This window comes from Phoca vitulina, unplaced genomic scaffold (assembly GCF_004348235.1).
Source record: "Phoca vitulina isolate PV1807 unplaced genomic scaffold, GSC_HSeal_1.0 scaffold20, whole genome shotgun sequence".
In the NCBI taxonomy this organism is placed as follows: domain Eukaryota; kingdom Metazoa; phylum Chordata; class Mammalia; order Carnivora; family Phocidae; genus Phoca; species Phoca vitulina.
The window spans coordinates 25,351,670-25,372,653 of NW_022589723.1; the positions used below are offsets into that span (position 1 = coordinate 25,351,670).

At 34.8% G+C, this 20,984-nt stretch overlaps 1 protein-coding gene across 4 annotated transcripts in view; it reads right to left on the reverse strand.

The window, feature by feature from the left end:
- The window catches only part of SLTM (SAFB like transcription modulator), a 42,277-nt gene that overhangs the window by 13,896 nt on the left and 7,397 nt on the right, over window positions 1–20,984 (reverse strand). The window contains exons 3-9 of one of the 4 annotated variants that reach the window (XM_032417119.1): window positions 16,090–16,154; window positions 13,224–13,421; window positions 12,323–12,370; window positions 5,075–5,102; window positions 3,266–3,680; window positions 2,586–2,635; window positions 294–412 (exon numbers count right to left, since the gene is read on the reverse strand). In XM_032417119.1, coding sequence (XP_032273010.1) covers window positions 294–412; window positions 2,586–2,635; window positions 3,266–3,680; window positions 5,075–5,102; window positions 12,323–12,370; window positions 13,224–13,421; window positions 16,090–16,154 — 923 coding nt within the window. Of the gene's footprint in view, window positions 1–293; window positions 413–2,585; window positions 2,636–3,265; window positions 3,735–5,074; window positions 5,103–12,322; window positions 12,371–13,223; window positions 13,422–16,089; window positions 16,155–20,984 lie in introns of all 4 variants that reach the window. The other 3 variants (XM_032417118.1, XM_032417122.1, XM_032417121.1) reach the window with 3 other exon arrangements.

The following is a 20,984-nucleotide window of genomic DNA, read 5'->3' on the forward strand; positions in this document are numbered from 1 at the left end:
CCAAATGACCAGATCAGCCTCAGATACTCTAGTTTCTAGAAAAATCATGACAAATGTGAAAAACAAAACGCAGTCCTTGGCTGAATTGGGCTCAAAATACGAGCTTTTAATAAAAAGATCCCCAGGGCTCAGGGTGAGATTTTATGTTGAAACTCACCAATACCACAGAACTCAATAATTATGCCTATACCAGTCCTAAGAAAAACAAGAAATTGGAAGGTTTTATGTAATACCATTTTGAATATAATCCCCATTTCAAATGGAGATACTAGAAAGACAGATAAAAATTGTACCTTTCCATATTTGCCAAAGAGGTTCTTCAAGTCAGCAGCTTTGGTATTAGAAGAAAGTCCACTAACCCAGATATTTTTAGTTGAGCTTCCACTGCTACCACTAGTACTACTTGTACTTCCTAGAATAGATTTAATATCAGACATTTTAGTGTCTTAATTGGAAATTTTATTTTTTAACAAAATTATTAGGTCCATATGATTTCAAAATTATAAAATCCTCTTTTAACTTAGTTAAATTATGATAGTACAACCTTGCTGTATCCAAATCCTATGAATCTGCTATTATTAAAATCAAACACAATAGACAATACAGCTAAGTAAGGAAACAAGTCTAAACATCTGTATACTTCCTACCATGTGACTTTAAAATCAAAATGGGTAAAACATCAACTACAGGTCTTGGACTTTCACTGTTAAGTTTAATCATTTATACTCTACCACTGCACAACCAGAAAGCAGTCATCAAAAAACGTACAGACTGCTTAATTACCCTCATCTGTTCTGGGCTTTAGATCCTGAGAAATTGGGAGTGCAAGAGGGAACAGTCAAAGCAAGGGATAAACTATTTCCAAGAATTTAAACGTTTAATAACAAAGACTAACCAACAGCTCATCTTCATTCTCTGGTAGAGAAAGAATAAAAAAGAAATTATATGCAACTAGTTAACTCTGGATTTAATAAAAGACAATCTTCTAAGACAAATTAATTACAAGAATAAAATCAGAAACCTCGAAATCCTTTAGAATAGGTAAATACAATGTTATATGAATCATTTTTGCACTAATTCCATCACAAATTATGGTTTCATACACAGAGATGCCATTTCTTAGAATACAGGCCTACTCAGTCACCCTCCAGGGTTTTTCCTCAAACGTGCTATTCTAAAAGGGGAGCCTTCATTCATTTGACTTTACTTGGAAAACAATTCTTACCCCACTTTAAGAAAAACAGTATGTAATACTTAAAAGTAACAATTTTTGTAACTTCAGGTTATTATATGTGGAAAGAGTAAAAATTTCAATGCTTTCGAATATTACATGCCACAAGTTTTAGTTGAAAAATTACTGTCAGTGTAGACTTATATGAGGAGACAACACCTACCTGACTCAAATATTTTAAATATTAATGGTTGCTGCATTTCTACTCTTAAAAAACACATTTATCAAAGGATTGATTTTATTTTATGAAATGCTAACAAGAAACGTGTGTATCTTTTTTATATTATCAGTAACATGTGGGCCCAGGTACTTCTCTTACAAAAAAAAATTTTTAGTTAATAGAAAAAAGTTACCATTTAACCAAGACCACCAAGTTTCTAAATTTAAAGGGTAACACTTAATAAAGTCATTGTATTTTGTCCATTAACCAAAACTGTAAGGGATTTAAGTATTGCAATTAATTGTCAATTAGTAAGTCAATCACTAAGATTTCCAGCTACAAAACATACCAACAAAATAACACTAAATGCACCACAATACAGATTAACATTCCCTGAAGAGGCATTTTAGGACTCTGCAGTACCTGGATGGTGTTATTTTTCCCTTAAAATGCTTTTTTTTTAGAAAACAAGAAATGTTTTCAAGTAGATGGCATATGTACAAAAGGAGATGATAGCGCACAGCCATGAGATAACCAGACATCCCAACATCAAATATTGCATCTTTAAGCTTACAAGAATTTCAAATAAAACTAATTTCCAACACAGGACTCCCAATAACCCAAAATAAGTCAAATTAAGAAGTAAGTCTTCAAGAATCAAACTCCTATATATTGGCTACGTTACTAGAAGTGTGCCCTGGTTTAAACAATGAAAGAAGTAAAACCAAATGTTAGAGACTGATTTTCTTTTAAATGCTAGACTCCACAAATAGAGGCAATTACTATTTACAGTACATTTCCTACTAGACAAGAACAGGGGAAAAGTTGTGCTGGTGCATAAGGGTTGCAAATGACTATAATTAAAGATAAAATACTTCTAAAATTATAATGTAAGAAAACGAAATATCCATTGTATTAACACTCAATACAGTTGCGTAGAACACAATGGGAAAAACACATACTTTTAGCATACTCAAACCAGTTTACAAATTAAGTAATTAAAGCGTAACGCTTCAATCACACCCAGAGTTTGCAGAAATCTGTTTAACTCAATAGTCTACACCGAGGCCCACCCAACATTTTTAGTATGTCAATTTTTAATGACTAAAGGTCAAACGAAACCCCAGACAATTATTACTTTCTAACGAAAGTACGCCATTTACCACTGAAACAAACAGGAAAAAAATTCATTACCTTTGTCATCTTTGGATGATGTCTTGCTCTCCTTAGATTCCTTTGAAGAGCTAAAGAAGCAAATCACCAGAAGAAAATTGAAAACAAAAAAAAAAAAAACAAAAGAAAACAAAAATCGAACAGCTTGATATTGACTATATTTCACACTAGTACTATTCGTACAAATTAACAATTCCAAAGGCCTAGATTAGGTTATTTGAGCAAATGATTCCCTTAGGATTCTTGCACTGATTTTCCCCAAGATGCCTGAAGAGCTAGATTTTCTGACAATTCTATTCAGTGGATATATGGCCATCTTCTCCAGATTTGAGGACTGGGACTTGACTTCACTTTGTGTTCTTAGGACTGATAGTTGTTCATTAACCATCATCACAAGGATTTTTAAAAATAAAACACAAAAAAATTGTCAATTTGAAAAAAAAACCAAAAAACAAAAAACAACCAAAAAAAAAAAAACCAAATATATGCTGACAATGCGACAATGCAATCAGTAGGACACACTGCATATTACGAAGATCTTGAAATTTTTTTAAAAGTAACTTATGACGGTCAAAAATATTATAGGCAGGATCATAAGTACTAATTACTGTACATGGTCTTGAAGCCACCCCCTTAATGTAGAGTGATCTTATTGAATGCTGGAATTCAGTATCGTAAAGAACTGACATAGAAAAACAAACCTCTTTGCTTGACCAGAGGCCCCAGTAGACGAGGGCCCTTTCTTCAAAGTATCCTTTTCTTTGTCTCCAGATTCTGCTTTCTTAGAACTTTCTCTGGCTTCCTTCTCGACAGGATCACCCTTCACGCAGTCTTCCTTCTTACCATCTTTATGGTTCGCATTCATCTCATAATCCTTGCTTTCCTTCTCCGGGCTCTGTGCAATGGCGTCCTGCCCATCTTTTGGCTTACTTGCTTCAGAATCTGTAATTTTCACATTTTTACCTGTTTCTAGGAGGTCATCACCATCAAAATCCAGAGTGATGGCATCTTCAGCCTGGATTGTGACCGAGATGTTGTCATCCTCAGCTTCTTTCACAGGTGCATTAGCTTCCATCTCTTCGTGAGCTGTGTGATCAGCCTCAGCTAGGTTCCCTTCTGAAGGAAGAGGTTTAGATACTTCTTGTGTACCATCACCAGAACCTGCTATATCTAAGAGGATTTAACAGGAATAAATATGGCAAAACAAGAAGTTTAAACAATTTCATATTCATAAGCTAGAATAGGACCTAGAAAATATAAAGCCAGTTATTAGCACTGATGGAAGGTTAGGGGAAAAAAAAACACAAGGGTATTAACTAACATAAACAATCCTTTACCCAGGATCACTTATTCTTCATGGAAAAAATGATCTCTACATACAAATACCAAACAACAAAAGTGAGGAAGTGGTTCCATCCTGAGGATACCAGCTCTTCGTTTGTGGTTATAAGTTAATGGCAAACGGAAGATTTTGTTTCCCTCGATGAGATAGTGACAGATGTGCAGATTTGTTATTCAATGTTCAAATCATCTTGGGTTTAACCCTTGTGACCTTCGGAACTCCCACGGTGACATCTTGAAAGGTCACAGTCTGAGGATATCAATCAGTCTTCACAGTTTTTCCGGGCCCCATCCTTTTCACTCTTCTGCTTCAGTTCTTGGGTAGTCCAGAAGCGTACGGAAAACTGCTACAGAAAGCTCCAAAGATGTCCTGCTCCATACTGTGCAGGAAATTGGTTATTTCCAGTCTTCATCCTGTCCAGCCAGTCCCGAAATTACCATTTTCGAAGATGTCTTGCATTTCCCCAAAATGGAAAGGCTTCGGGCATGTGAGATTTTCAGTCAGTAGCTTTACTTCGTCATCACTTTTGGGCTTTTTATTCTGCCTTGCTTAGAACCCTGCTCCATGTCCTTTCTAGTCCAAAGGAGGATCCTTTGACTTCCATCCAAGAACTCTTCCATAAACCTCGTACTGATCAATGCATTACTACTGATGTCCCTGTAATTGTATTGAATGAGACAGTTCTCCTAAACCATGAAAACTGTCGGAAGACTGTATGAAAGTTTCTCTACGCAGCAAACAAAAAGTCAGTCTCCCGGTCACCCATTTTTAGGACTGGTTGTACAATTAATTATCTCTTACACTCTAGGACCCCAATAAGCACGTATGAGTTACTGCAGTGCCAGTCTTAAAGGACATTATCGACTTACCGTATGCTAGAAGTTATTTTAAAACATAAAATTAAAATTGGGTTAAATAAAATATGGCAATGTCCACTACAGTAACTGATATGTACCATTAAGTTAGAACATAGCTTAAATGTTAAAAAGAAAATTAAAACCAATTGAAAAATAAAATCAAGATGCTAACTTAATTCACTAAATTGATAAATTTGAAAATAAACTCATTTCAAAAATAAGATTTCAAATAAGGAATGTTTTATTTTCACATAATTTACTATTTTTCTAAATGTCAGCAATTTTTAAACTCTACTTGGCATCAAACATACCTTTCTCATTTTCTTCTTCCTCACCATCCTGAAATTCAAAGAATAATCAAATGTAAAATGAATTCACTTAAAACTAGATTTTAGTAATAGCACAAAAGCAGTGAGGTTAAACTGGTATATAATTTAATAATATTAATTAGGGACACCTATCACTAACAAATATAGGCTATTCCGATCAGAACCAGAGCCCATTTAGAGAAATGTGGCACATTATCTGGTGGATGTGGTCTCAGACAAAACAGGTAAATCTATCAGTAATTAGATCAACAATCAAATGGATTAGTTTCAGTATTCAAAACTAGTTTATAGAATCTGAATCCTACTCACATCAAAGAGTTGCCAAAAGACTGACCTGATTATAGTTCAAAAGCACTTTTAGGGCGTGCTATTCAAAACAGTATGAGAAAGTATACTGTGAAGACATACACTTTCAAGGGCTTAAATGCACATTAATAAAAGAAACAAACAAAAACCCTTTCTAGGCATCTCAGAAGAGGAGTGACTACAAGAGTAGTTATTTTCAAATTATTCATCCCTTCTTTCTGTTGAAAATGAATTCACAGTGGTCACATATACCCTGGTGGTCAGACACTTTAAAAATGGTATTTGCACTACAGGTAATCAAAATAGTAACTCACACTGTTTTAAAAATATGACTGATTTTAATTTTAAAATATGTGATCTCTTCGCTTAATCTAAAATTAAGCATGTGCTAGCCTGAAAACAGGAATACTGCAAAAGGATTTTCCCTTTTTCTCTACCCAGCAAATACTGCAAAAAACCCCTGAAGGTAGTCAAAGTCACACCAAGAAAAAACCAACATTTTCCCCAAATTAAAGATCAGAATAAGCAAATATTCATTTAATCTCGGGAAAGGAGAAAAAAAAGTTAAGGGATGTTTTAATTTATAACTTTTAAAACAAAAGCTGAGTCGAAGTAGATCATTTTCAGTCAAGGTGGTGTGAAGCTACCACATACAGCCTTAGAGTAGTGGGTCTCAAACTTTGAGTCTGTATCAGAATCCCCTGGAAGGCTTGTTAAAACAGTTTGCTGAGCACCAACCCAGAGTTTCTAATTCAGGTCTGGAGGCAGGACTTGAGAATCTGCATCTCTAACAAGTTTCCAGGTGATGCTGATGCTGTTGGTCCAAGGACTACACTTTAAGAACTACTGCCTTAGAGTGACAGCCTAGTAGTGAAAGAAGACTTTAAAAATTGAACTGTAAACAAAAGTTTAAATGGTGTATTTATCTTATAACATAATTTTAGATTCCAGAAAAGCATGCATTCCTTAAAAATGTCAAATATTTTACCGTATGCTCAAAATTACATCTGATAACCACCATTATTTCTAAGAAATCATTTTAAAGGATTTTTCGACTTTAAGCTAACATGTAAGTGCCCCCAAATTATGGAATGCCCAATTGCTTTACACACTAAACATGAAGGAAACTAAAAACACTGAAACAACTAAGCCACAAGCTTAGGAACTAAGAGTCCAAAAACAAGTAGATTACTGATTGATAGCAAAGTGAATCGTATTATCACATAAGTCCATTATATTATGCTCTAATAACCTCTTTACTGTCGTTCTGTTGAACCAGAATTTAGTTTTAGTCATTGTTTCTAATCTGCAACATCTGGAAAGGAAAGAAAAATGCTTTCACTTGGGTGGAGTGACAGGCAATGGCAGCAAAGAAAGGATGAACTGTCAATTTATCTTTTTCTTCCAAATTCTTTTAGTCCAGTAATTTGTTGTGGCGGGGATAAACAAACTGGAATATCTTAACTTTTACTCAGGAGAACAAATGAACTTAAAGAATGCAACTTGCCGTTTCTTTATCTACCAACAGCACACCACTTCCCAGTTATTCTCTTAGAGTTGCGATATTGACAGGTTCAAAAAAAAAATGGCCAAATTATCTCCTGTTTTAAAAAGTAAAAAAATTTAAAAACTGTAATGTAAAAAACAAAATCCTTTCTGCTGTAATTCTACCAATTAGAAATGTTATTTCTTGCTGCTAAAATAACTGGTAAGGTTTGCCTTACTTTGCTGAAGAGCTTTTAGATATTTATCCTAATTACTCAACATGTCTTCTGAAAGGACTCATAACATTAGTTTCTCAAATTAGAGGTAACACTATCTTTACTACATATACTTAAATGCCCCTAGAAAAGTCTGACCCGGCTTTTAGAAAATAAAACCGACTACAGTTGGGGGTGAAGCACAGAAACCACTAGGGTTAGTAGGAAAGACGAGCCACAGTTTAGTGCAGACTTTGCTGTGCAGTATGTGCAGTAAACAAAGCACTACTAAAGTCAAACCTCTGGCCCTACGTAAGCCTAAAAGTCCTCATAAAAAGGAAACAAAACAAGAAATACAAGAAAGACAATGGGAAATTTTTCCTGTCTAAATGATACAAATGATATGCACCTTATCTGAAAATAATTTTCCTCCACTGAAAACAGTTTTCAAATGAAAAATATACTAAAACAGTAACAACAATGTAAAGCATCCTCTTATATTAACTACTTTTTGAGTTTATCTTGAAAAAAATGTAATATTTCACATAAGAAAATGAAGCAAATGCTCCCTGTAAGGTAGGAATTCATGTTGTTTATCTTTGTAGCAGGATCTACAATCCTTAGTCAAATGCCAAAAGTCATATATGAAGCTTCTCTATTTTTATTTCATCCTAGGAGCAGCAATGATAAGAGACAAAGACAAGCGAAGGACTTATTTTTCAGTTAATAAAGTGCTTATTACATATACAGTAAGGATACACATACTCATATGTGTATATATATGTATATACACTAACACTCATTCTACCTTCCCCCTAGGTTAATCTCGTGAGATAATGTAACATACATGTGCTACGTAAGAAGACCTCTTCTGGAAAGTCTCCTTTCCCCTGACTTGTATATAAACAGTATATTCAGCCTGATTTAAAATAAACCTTTAAAATAACCTTAAATCACCAACTGCCTGCTATCTATGCAATATGCTAAAGGTCATAGGAAATACAAAATACCCCGCACAAGGTAAGTACTCAATAAATATTTGTTGAATGATTTTACTGAATAAATGTGGTGTGAGACACTACTATTTTTAGATGGAAGGAGTGAACTGCTCATTTCCATGTATGTAACGGGCTTAACTGCAGCACTGTGTAAGTACAATGAAATTCAGAAAACATTTACTAGCGTGCACTTATTTAGTGAAAACAATACCAAACTAGACATCTTAAGACCTGGGTATTTATCCTATCTTTACCACTGAAACAGTTTTACTCTGTGGTATTGTTATCCATTTAGCTGAAGTTTACCCATAAAATAGAGATAACATATGACCTAAATAGAATACAAATAATTAAATAAGATAATGGATATAAAAAGTTCTCTGTAAACCATAAAGCACTACATAAAAGATATTAAAGAAAGTTTTATGGAGGAGATACAGATAAATCTGGCTTTCAAGGTACACAGACTTCATATGACAAAAAACTGGTATCAAATTAGTGAAACATTAAGGGCAAGGGCAAATAGAAAAAGGAATATACATGGTGTGATCACAGAAGACTGAAGAGACTGAGATTAGAGGAAATTTTTAAGAATTACAGCACTAGCAAACATAAACATTTTTGAGAAAAATTTCCCCAAATTTTTCAAGTAACGGCTATCTTCAAGCTAATAAAACAGTATTACAACCAGACTGCACAGGTACTCTTAGTACTTAGCCAGGATCTATGATCAATCCTAACATCAATCCAGCAGGTAGGAATTACAATGTTCATTTTACAGACATAGAAACTGACTAACAGAATCTGCCCAAAGTCATAATATTATAGGTAACTAATAGAAGCACAATTTGAACCAAATTCTATGTAGTATAACAGAGGCTAACGCTTAAAGGCCAAATATTTAAAATCCAAGTAAGCCTGAAAACTGGCTTTAGTGAAGGGACTTTTTTGAATGCATTTTTCTCATAGCTTTGATTTTGAAACCATGTAAATATTGTAAATTATAAAATCAGATTAAATTTTCTAGCTATTTTCAATTATATACTCACAAGAAGTTACAGATTCAATTTTTTTAAAAGCAATACTTTAATTACTGAAAATAAAATGAAACACATCAACCTAAATCTGTATGAGTTGGGGTGATATAACCATATAGAGCAGAACTAGTCTAATATGCAGTAACTTTTCATTCCTAGAAGGGTACATCTTTAGGACAGATATAATGGGGAAAAATCTTAAATTATTTTCAGTAATCTTTTTTTTTTTTTCTCAGTAATCTTTTTGATAGTGGTGTTGGTATTAAGTTTCTAAGACTGTTGTAGGTATACTGTAAGACAAAGAAAATGATTAACTTAGAAGTATCCCTATGACCTCAAAATCTATTTAACTTAAAAGCAAAAACAAACCAAAAAACCACACACATTCACTAGCACTGTACCTTGAAAGAAAAGACCTAGAAAGCATGAAAACCCAGTAGCAATGAACACCCCTACCACCGAGACCAGGTTCTTGAAAGCCACTTACCACCAAAAGGAAACAATGGCTAATTAGGTCTAGAGAAGAAAAAGGAACATCATTACATACCAGAAAGCAATCAAAGACTACCAGGATCATGTTGAAATGAAGAGGCTCTCACAAGCTACAGATGGGGCAATTTGAACATTGAACAATGATAACTACGATGGACTTAAATACATTAAATATATTTAAACCCATGAATTCAAAATGAAACTAAGGGAGGAAAAATAAAAAACTCATTAGTCACTGTTAAAGATAGTAATGAACTGGCTCATTATTCCAAAAATTGGTAAATAAAAGGAAAAGCATCAGAAATAAATACATATGCTGGCTTTCCTTTGTAAATGGTACCACTGAGTAACCAAATAGTAGGAGATATTTCTATTTCTAGGACCATTCCAGCTAATAAATAAGGAAGAAATGACAGAATTAGAATATCACTACTTTGATCCAAGGGGTATGGATCAATGACTGGTACCATCATCGAGAAGATATAACCAGACATTAGGTGTAGCCAAATGGAAGAACACAACACTATCTATGAAGTAGTTGGGTGTGTTGGGGTGGGGGTGAGGTGCCCTGAATCGGACAGCAAGCCTCTAGATCCCATAGCCAACTTACCAATTTACAGAGAATACAGTAAACAAAGAATCATGTTGAATGACACCACAGAAATGTAATCAGCAATATCTAGACTCTGGAAACCCTACAAGCAGGGATTGGCAAACTATGCTAGATGCCTCTTTTTGTAAGTATTTTTACTGAAACAGCCATATCCATTTATTTACCCACTGTCTATGGATGCTTTTACACAACAATGGCAGAGTTTAATAGTTATAGCATAGATCATATGGCCCACAACAGCTAAAATATTTTCTAACTAGTCCCATTAAGAAAAACTCTACCAACCACCTTTGCTCTACAGAATACACAACTCAATTTCTTCAACAAATAAAATAGTGGAGGGAAAAACCTTTAAGAGACCTAATAAACATTTCAATCAACCAGAACGGGAACATCTTATTTGTACAAAACCTGTAAAAACAAAAAGCAAAACAAAAAACAAAAACTATACACAATTGAACATTTGAATACTAATTGCATATTTAATGATAATAAAAACACGATGAAACGTAGACACATTTATATATGTTGCTAGATGTTCCACTGTACATTACTTAGAAGGAGAAAAAAGGTCATTTTACTTAAAGAAAACTTCTCTGAAGATGTAACCTCCCTATCTTTTGATACAATAAGGCAATACTTGCCCCTTGATGAGAAATAACTGTTCTTTCATTATCAGGATAGAAGGGGAGCAAGGCCCTCTCCAGGCCATGTTGTGAAAATTAGAAAAAGGCATCCATTCCTTAAGATACTTTACTTCCATCTGTTAAATTTTTGTAATAAATATATAGTTTATTATGTGAATGGGGCCCCTTAGATATGATTGGTGCCTTTACACAACTTACAACCTGCACAACTACAGGAGTGGCCTGAGTGGAAATGAACAAGCTAGCTGCTAAAGAATATGACGAGCTCAACTCTACCTTTTTGCAAATTAGTAATGTAAAAAAGGTACCCCCCCCCATTTGAAAGTTAATTTTCCTCAACTAATCTTTATCACTCAGAAATGAACTTATTTGTAGCTAGCACGGGGAACAAATCTACAGACTTTCACAGTCCTAACATTTCCTTCCTGAATATTCTAAATTATCAGACACATTTCTCCCAGAAATGCAGTTTCTCTCCCACTGCAATAAATGCAGAAAGCCAAGATACAACCTCACCAGCATTTGTGGCTCACCATCATTTCAAAGGCAAGAGAGCTGCAGGAAAGAAGGTGTGTATGACCAGAGGCAATCAGCTAAGCAGTGCATAAATATGAGCCCCACTACATACTCTTCTAGCAAATATTAACTAAGGAAATAATAGACCTGATCACTATTTTTTTCTAATCTGGGAAACAGAGGAAAGTCCTATCTCTACTTCAAAGCATACTATTTAAAGAAGGTACATGAACAAGGCTTCTTGAGTATAGATATGGAAACAAAACGAAACAAAACAAAACCAAAGGATAAACTAAAAGGAAAACATTGTAGCAACTGAGTTATATAAATGTGTTTATAGCCCCTGTAAACCATGCTTTAAAATGTACATTATATAAATCATATATACCAAAAAAACACAACATGCAATAGAAGAGCACTCATTTTCTACACACATACACACACACAAACACACACCCGAGTAAATCTCTAGAACAGAGATTTTTATCATTTTTACACTATGCCCATCCTAGGTGTGTTAAATTAGCAAAATCTTAAATAAAGCTTTGTAAAGGATATTAGTACTTCTAAATGATTTACTTCTTAACAAAGTGACAGGAAAAAAAAATCAAGGAGAGTGTAGACTTCTCAAAAGACTGGTAACCAGAGTTTTGTGTTTTTTTTTTTTTAACATAAAGGATGGACTATTTTTATTTTTCTTCTGAAAAGGGTAGGAACCTTGTTATAATATCTTCCAATTACCTTTGTGGCAACAGAAATTTCAGCTGCCAATTTTAAGTATTTCGTATATACCACATAAATAATTCAGTATTAAGTTCAAGGCAGTTTTATGAATTAGAGGATTTTGAAGTCAAAATAAGATTCCTTTTCCAAGCCCTTCCACCCACAATATCATATTCATAGGACTAAATATAAACTTACTTGGGCTGTTAGAAAGGTATCATCTTCACCTTCTTGAGCTTCAATTTCCTAAGTAAAAGGGTATACAATAGCTTTGCTTTACAAAATATCTGGGTAACATGAGAATGCTTTTATGCTCTATCTAATTATCACTTGCCTTGTGTTCTGTACAGTGTCTACGATACCATGGGTACTAAGTCAATGCTTAATAATGCAGACTATATTTTTTATGCCAACATAAAAGTAGTCACATTGAGAGAGAATTAGAAAAATCTCTTGAGCCCTTCATTTATTAAGCTAGGTAGAATGGAAGTATTCTAAGCATGATCATTAACTGTACTGACTCCCTCCCTAATCCACTGGTTTTCTTAAGACATACTAACATATTTCAAAGCAGGACAAATGGTCTCTTTCAGTCAAAGAAAGTATCTTTTAAATTATATGTCTTTAAATTAAACTTTCCTAAGTAATTCCCCACCTTGATAATAACCAAAGAAATGCAAGTTAACCTTTTAGATCTACTAAAGTAGCAACAGATAAAAAGTTACCATCCAGTACTGTTGGCAAGATCAGAGTGAACTGAGACAACTTCAACGTAAATGTCCCAAATCAAAGGAGTGGCTATTCAGTCTAGTAAGTTACAGTATAACACACGCATTATGAAGTTATCATGATACGTTATATGAAAACTTTATATAGAACAAATAGCAACTAAAGGCATGATAACTATTCTGTACAAATATATACAAATGTGGAAGATCATAAGCCAAAATTTAAAAGCTAGTAGGATTTCAGGTGACTTATAAATTCAAAAATATATTTTCTTTAAATTCTGAGACTTCCACATTGAACTAGAAGAAATACTTTTTATTATTTATTACTTAATTTATCTGTTCACATTTTAAAAAAACTGTCTAAAGACCTGACTTTCGATGTCCTCTTTTTCTATATCTTCTATTGCTTCTGCCTCTATTAATTCATGAGTTCTCTTGTTCTCTTCTGCAGAAAGTAACTCCTTGGAATGTATATTTTCTTCTTCATTTTCACCAAATTCTTCAGAGTCCTTTAGTTCGTCATTTCCATCTTGTTCATGTGCCTCTTGATTCTCCAATTCACAGTCCTTTTAATGGTAAGAAAATTTGGTACAACTAGAGGCAAAGTACTATAGGCTATCCACCAAACGTTTTTTGGTAATTTACATGTCTACATGTTTTAAATTTTACCATATTTTGACATTATTCCCAAAGTTCAATCATTTGACCCTACATATTAACTGTGTCTTTAAAAATAGAGGGAGTCAAATCCCAAAGTCATTGAACCATGCATCTAAGTTCCCAAATCTCTCACACTGAGATACGCACTAACTAGATTGCTACTAGAGATGGTCTCAAGTTCCAGTTATTTAATATTTACCAAGTCACATCCCAGGAGCTGTCCTAGAAGACAAGGCTTCACAGAAATGACTTGATTTCTCCATGTGCCATAGTTTGATTTAACTTCAAAGACTCTGCAAGTCTTACATATTATAACAAAGTTTATTTCTAATTAATAATAAGGCACCCCAACTGTTACATTCTGTTCTTGAAAAAAATGCAAATAATTAAATGTATTTGTTTTAAAATCTATCACTGTGCCACAATCCCAGTTAGGCAGGGGAACACAGGTTGGGAGTGTCTTGGTGAAGGAATTCTGTTTGCCCTTCAAAGTTTATGGATACACAGTGCTTCAGTAGAAACAAAGAAAAGCAGCAATCTAGTTAGTTTCCTCTTTAACTGCAAAGAAAGGGTTGAAAGCAATGAACACTCTTCCCCCTTCCTTATTCTACGGTAAATATAACAGATTTAAGAAAAGCCTTCTGGGTTAAAAGGGGAAAAGGGTAGGGGCATGACTATTAATCATTCAGAGCTGAACTACAGTGAGGAAACAGAAATTTCTGGGGAGGCGGGCAAAGAAAAGGAACAGGATTATATGGGAAGGTGGAGTGCTTGGGAGCAGGGCATCTCTGGGACAGTAGGTTTAACCAACCTCACCACGTATGAGTAAGGGAACACTGGAGGTTGAGAACGGAGTAGGGGACTGTGTAACAGTCCCTACTTTTTGCATTTACTAATGCAAAAAAAAAAAGCAACCGAGGGAAATCACCGAGGGAACTTTATCTACTCTGAAGTGCCAACTCTGACCATTCTCCTCACCTATAAATGAAAGCAATTACTATACTATTCACGTCTAGGCAATAGGTGATATTTATTCACCACTACTGTATAAATTCCAGAATTACCAATTCTGAGAGATAAGTATATTCACTTATTTTCTATCAAATACATCACATATGCCAGTACCTCCCTAAAGTGAAAAAGGAAGTAGAAAGAAGAAACTGAAGATTTATTTAAATCAGATTTTTTTAAAAAAAGGCTCTTTTGTTCTTCTAGACATTATGACCAGGCTCATTTAATAATCACACAAAGGTATCCTTTGCAGCACATACAAGAGACAGTACTATTATGCTAAATAGAAGCATATATCACCTCCTAACATTTCAAATGAATGTAAGATTTTTATGAACTGAAGAGCTAAAAGTTAGACATTTGAAAATTAAAATGTTTTTACTAAGTCATAATGTTTTTCCAGCTTATGGATAATTTTTGCTTAATCATACACTCACTAGTGAAGACACCTGGAGAAAATAAGAGCAAAGGAACAAACCTAAAGGAAGACATATCACAAGGATAACAGAATAGAGAGACTGGAGAGTTCTGAAAGGCTCAAACAAAAGCTGATTACAGGCAAGCAATCATCAATTTTAACAGCTCCCTGGGCAAGGATTTCCTAAAATTATCTGATTTCAGGGTTAAATCCTCAACCACACGTTTCTTTCTCTCTGTGCGTATGTACCCTCAAAGTGCAAGGTGTGAAGTGTGGGACATGTGGTACACTCTGTGGTCTGTGTGTGCATGTAACGTGGGGAGGGTAGAGAGCTAAGCAGTAGGAGAGATGGCCAGGTGAATGGACATGAGCTGACTTCATGGTAGAGCACACAGACATCCAGAGATGTTATGACCACATGGACTAACTGTACACAGAAAACAGAATATATGGAGTATAAATGTACATAATGTAGGAGGAACTGTGCTCATTTAAATAATTCCTGCAAATGCCACACTACTTAAGACCTAATGATCAGTAAGTAGCAGATCACATCAGTAAAAAAAACAAAAAACAAAAAACCTGTGATTAAAAATAACTTATAGAACTGCCATAACTGCAGTTAAAACTGTACACATTATTTTTCTGGCTGGTCAGTTTTGAAATACATTCATTTTCAGTCAAAAAAGATCTGGCTTAAATTTATCTTTAAAGGGCAAAACAAATTTCTTAATTTGCTCTTTACTAAGTAGCAACACATCAGCAATCTTCTCTCTCCATTTTAAGGACTACATTAATCTAAGTTCTGTATATTTTATAAAAAAGCTGAATGCAATCGGCAGATGAAAAATAAACTATCAATACCCTCATTGCGGTACCTTGTCTAGGAACTAACATATCATTTGTCTTGCAGCTGTTCCTCTGGCCCCTACGTCTGATTTCTACTTCAAGGCCTGGACAAACATTATTTTTAGCTCTATGTCTCATTTAACTAAAGACAAAGTCATTTATTATATTTCTCAACTATGATGAGATTGACAATACTACATTAAGTCTCTATCTTTATTTCACCTCCATACTTCAGGATAAATGCATGAATTCATCATGCAAAATAAACGTCTTAACCTGAGTAATTAACACTTTACCTTGACAAAAGCATCATCTTCCACAGAAGCATCTCCACTCAACTCATCTGCTTCCTGTTTTTTACCTGCGAAAGAAGGAAAATGGGCTAACAACCAATATTTTATTACTTTAAGAGTAAAAAACATTCAGAAGAGTTTACCCCACGGTATTGATCACTCTCTACTCCCAAATCATCTGACAAAACTAATGCGAACTGCTTGTAAACCACCTGCTCATAGCTGTCCCAAACAAAAAACCTTTTTTAAGAACATCATGCTGCTTCACTAAAATAAACTGCACAAGTAATCTTAATACAAACCCACCATCTTAACTGACTTGATATATATAATACATTTTTCTTTATGCCACTCAAATTCTCTTCTCTTCAATTCTCCCAGAAGTAGCAGCACCTTTCAATGGTGTTCTGAATCTATCACCAGATGTCTGATAGCTAAGTTCAAGACTTGTGTCCCCCACAAAGCTATCCCTAAGTACTACTCTTCAACAAGCTTTCTCTGAAATAAAATTCTCATGCTTTAATCTACACCTTACAGTCCATCAGGTGATTATATATTGCCTTGTACTCTCAAATACATCTTGCTTCACCATTTAGAAAAGAAAATTCCTTTAGTACAAGTGACTGCTTTTATGCTTATTTTGGTATTTCTCCAAAGGCCTAAATATAAATGGTGCTGGGCACTTAACAAAATGACTGATTTAACTGATTTAAGGCAAGGAGAAATTACTTCAGACTGAAAACTGTTAATAGCCTCCAGATAGACTACAGGCCTCCCCCACCCAACTCGCATCTTCAAACTTTACAAATCAGTGGTTGGGACTTTAAAAATGCTTTCCACAGTTAAAGAAATATGTATTTTCCACAGAGCCAATGCTAAAAGTTTATGTTTTCAGGCCACTTCACAAAAACCTACTGAATAAACCATGCATCAGAAATGCTGTAAAAAACACAGCTGCTGAAACTTTAATATGTATTTTTTTTAATTCATTTTGAAATGTGAATGGATTTCTTTCCTGAGGCCAACTAATCATCAACTTTTCCCTTTGTCTAAAACAGGGACTGCCATGTACCTATCTCAAGCTTCTGTGGACTCTCACGGTAGAGAGTTTAGGTTTAAGGTGGCTGTAAAAAAAAAAAAAAAAAAAAAAAAGTCAGTGTACCTTCCTTTCCCTAGTCTCCTCAATAGCCTCTATCTCCATGTACTCCCAGTTGGAAACCCTTTCCTTGAAGGAGTAATAAAAAGGCAACAAGATTCTGATCCTTCCAGGTATGTGAAAAACAAAATCAAGAGTGGAGATTTTTTTTTTTAACCCATTGAGGTAAAAGAGGGCTTGTCCCTGTCTCTTAAGGGCTTATGTGAATCAAAAGAGAAAGTGTGGAGCCTGTGTGGTATTTGTTTCCCATATGGAATGTTGGTGTGTGTATTTTAGGGAAAATAGAAATTAGAAGTTACTACAGGGACAACTAGCAAAGTCTGCTGGTCAGAAAGCATTTATTACTATATTTAAAAAAAAAAAAAAAAGTGAAGATGTTCCTTCCCTGAAAACAGTATCAGATGAAAAAGAGCTCACTAAATGCTTCCATCACATTTAGAGGAAGTTCCATGGTATAAAACCTTAAAGATGCTTCTTTTTGGGAGAAATAAGCTTTTTAAAAATATAAGACCTCAAAACACACCACCAAGTAATCTACAGAGTAGAGCTTTGGGGGGAACTCATTTGCAAATAGTATTTACTCCTTACAGTTATAAACTGCCTTACAATTTGCAAAGCATTTAAAAAAAAAAAGTTCAGTTGATTTTCCCAAGCACCCTATGGTACTTGGGGCAGGTAATCACAATCTTAGGAAAGAGAAAATGAGCCTGAGAGGTTAAGTAGCTTGCCCAAAGCTAGTAAATGGCACTGTCAGAACTGGAAGCCAAGGCTTTTCATTTCCAGTCCTAAGTTCTTTCCACTACATCCTACTATGACCTACTTAAAAGACATTATCCTAGTAAGGTGTGGTTCATTAACTCAGTTTAAAGATATTATCTTTGAAATGGCAGCCTTCAGCATAATGACAAACTACATATACTTTGCAGACTCCGTGGTGAATTTCACTTGCTTTAGTTTACCTAAAGGAAAACCAAATTGCACCACGGCAACAAAAACAACACTGGCAGTCACAATCACTGCTTAAGTGGCTTCCATGGTCCAGGCACTAGGATAAATGTTTTATATACAGTAATGTATTTATTTAGTTTATTGTCCTAACTACTCTGAAACTATTATCCCCAGTCTATAAAAAAGGAAACTGTTGCTCAAAAGCTAATCAGATTACAAGCTAGTAAAGGCAGTGCTTCAATTTATTTTTATTTTTATTTTTTAAAGATTTTATTTATTTGTCAGAGAGAGAGAGAGCGCACGAGCACACAAGCAGAGGTAGTAGCAGGCAGAGGGAGAGGGAGAAGCAGGCTTCCCACTGAGCAGGGAGCCCGACTCCAGGACTCCATCCCAGGACCCTGGGATCATGACCTGAGCTGAAGGCAGATGCTTGACCGACTGAGCCACCCAGGCAGCCACCCAGGCATCCCAGCAGTATTTCAATTTAAACCTAGGCCTATTCCCACCTCTCAAAATCCACAAAGCCATTAGATCTGTGAGTGGCTACAACGTGCCAGTTGTTAATGCTATCTCTTTCAATGTAAACAGAGGCTCCAAAAGTCACATCTATAAAATGTTAAAAGGTAAGCCTCCAAGATTATGTGACCTGCCCCATGACAAACAGACCACAAGAGGCAGAAGTGCACAAAAAGGTGCAACTATGCTATGCCTTACTGTTATAAACAGCCGTATCACACGAAAGCACTGGACATTTAATGTATCAGCTTGTAAACATAAAAACCATGAGGACAAGATTTTCAAACATACAGTGATGAAACTGTAGTAATAATTTGATAGGTACATAGTGTTTAAGAAAACTGAAATTTTACCCTCTTCGGAAACTGATCTTTAAATTTTGAGAGAGTATAAGAAAATTCTGGTTGGTGTCTCAGGAATGAGCTGACACCATATTTTATTCTGCATATTTAGAATGAAGTCATGAACAAACTTTATAAAGACGTCTTTTATCATTCCAAAAAACAAACAAAAAACCCCCGAAATTTTACACTCTAGCTTTTGACTGCTTTCATAATCTGTAAATTTGGGCTTAAATTTATACCTGTTGAATTAGAACCTATGTTGTAATTTCTTCTTTTATGAAAAAAGTATCATCCTTCCCCCATATAAAATATAACTCATGTTTTAAAAAATTCTGATGATCATCATCTAGCCCAGAACCTAGTACAATGTTATAAAATGAGCAGACAGATTTCCTGACTGATAATGGAGTAAGTCCCTAGGTTGGATATAACAAGGTCTGGATTTCTATTCAGCCCTCAATGGGACAAGAAGAGGTGACATGCCAGCCAAACTAGCACGATGTGCAGCCCCATCCTCTCAGTACTAAGTCTGTAAACTCCCAACTTCAATGATGCTAGAGTACCTCCATGGATTCCTAACTTATGTCACAGATGAGAAATAACTTAAAAGAAAAACCAAATCCCCCTTAAACTCCAACAAGCAACACCAACCACCTTTGGCTCTTTTTTGTACAGTCAGTAACCATTTCTATTTCCAGCTCCCATTTAAGCCTGTGCTATCAAAACTCCTACAGCAAATCAATCAACTAATCTTCAGTCCTTCAAGGACTCAGGCATGTGCCATAGAAGTGTGAGTTGGTGCAAAGGAAAGTGGTAAGACCAGGATGAGGGCGCTAACTTAAAAGTTTAATGTAACCGAAGCCTAACTTTTTTTTTTTTTTTAATTTTTAAGCAACATCTACACACGACATGGGGCTCGAACTCACAACACTGAGATCAAGAGTCGCATGTTCCACCGACTGAACCAGCCAGTCACCCCTGAAGCCTAACTTTAATGCTTTGAGAAACAAAACTAGAAAATAAACTGAGCAGTAAAGATAGTCTGAATAACAAAATACAAATGGAAGCAAAATTAACTTATCACATTTTAAACTATCACAGTAGAAACACAGGGCTATTTTTGAAATTACATTAACTCCACATAAAAATACTGCAATACTCTTTGCGTGATTTTAGGGTCTAAAGTAAAATGGCAAAGCAAAAATGTATACACCAAAGGAAGATGATGCTAGAAACACTTCCTTATTTATGCAACATAAATGTGTACAGGTCCACAAGTATTTAATTTTTAGAATTAAAGATAATTCAGAATTTTCAGATTTTAGAAGAGTATGACAGTATATACACCATTTATTAATCTAAATTTCCCAGTGGCTTCTGGAACAGGGTCTCTCAATCAATCCCAGAAATATTTGTGCAATGAAACATGCATATTCACGCCAAATGAGATAAATCAAGACTATAAATAAATCAAGACCATAAATAGCCTCACTTTTGCCAACAAACTTAAGAAAAAACTTTCAATTTTCAGAACTTTTGTATTTCAGAATTATGAATAAAGGATTCTAGGTCATAAACTGGTTTTCTCCTCCAAAGGCAAAAGGTCCTTCTAAGGATTTGCAATTTTCCTTTTCAAGTTCAGAAATACGTCCAAAACAAAAACAAAACAAAAAACTCCACTCAAAAAGTAGATTTAAAGTAATTTTGCCCAAAAACTTTGTGACTTGATTAACTCTTCCCCATAAACATTTACAAAGCTATAAACTGTACAAAATGTTTAGTCATAAAATTGCTGTTTGACAAATAATACATTATATGTTAAAAAAAAAAAAAGATAGTAGGAAGGGAAAAATGAAGGGGAAATCGGAGGGGGAGACGAACCTTGAGAGACTATGGACTCTGAGAAACAAACTGAGGGTTCTAGAGGGGACGTG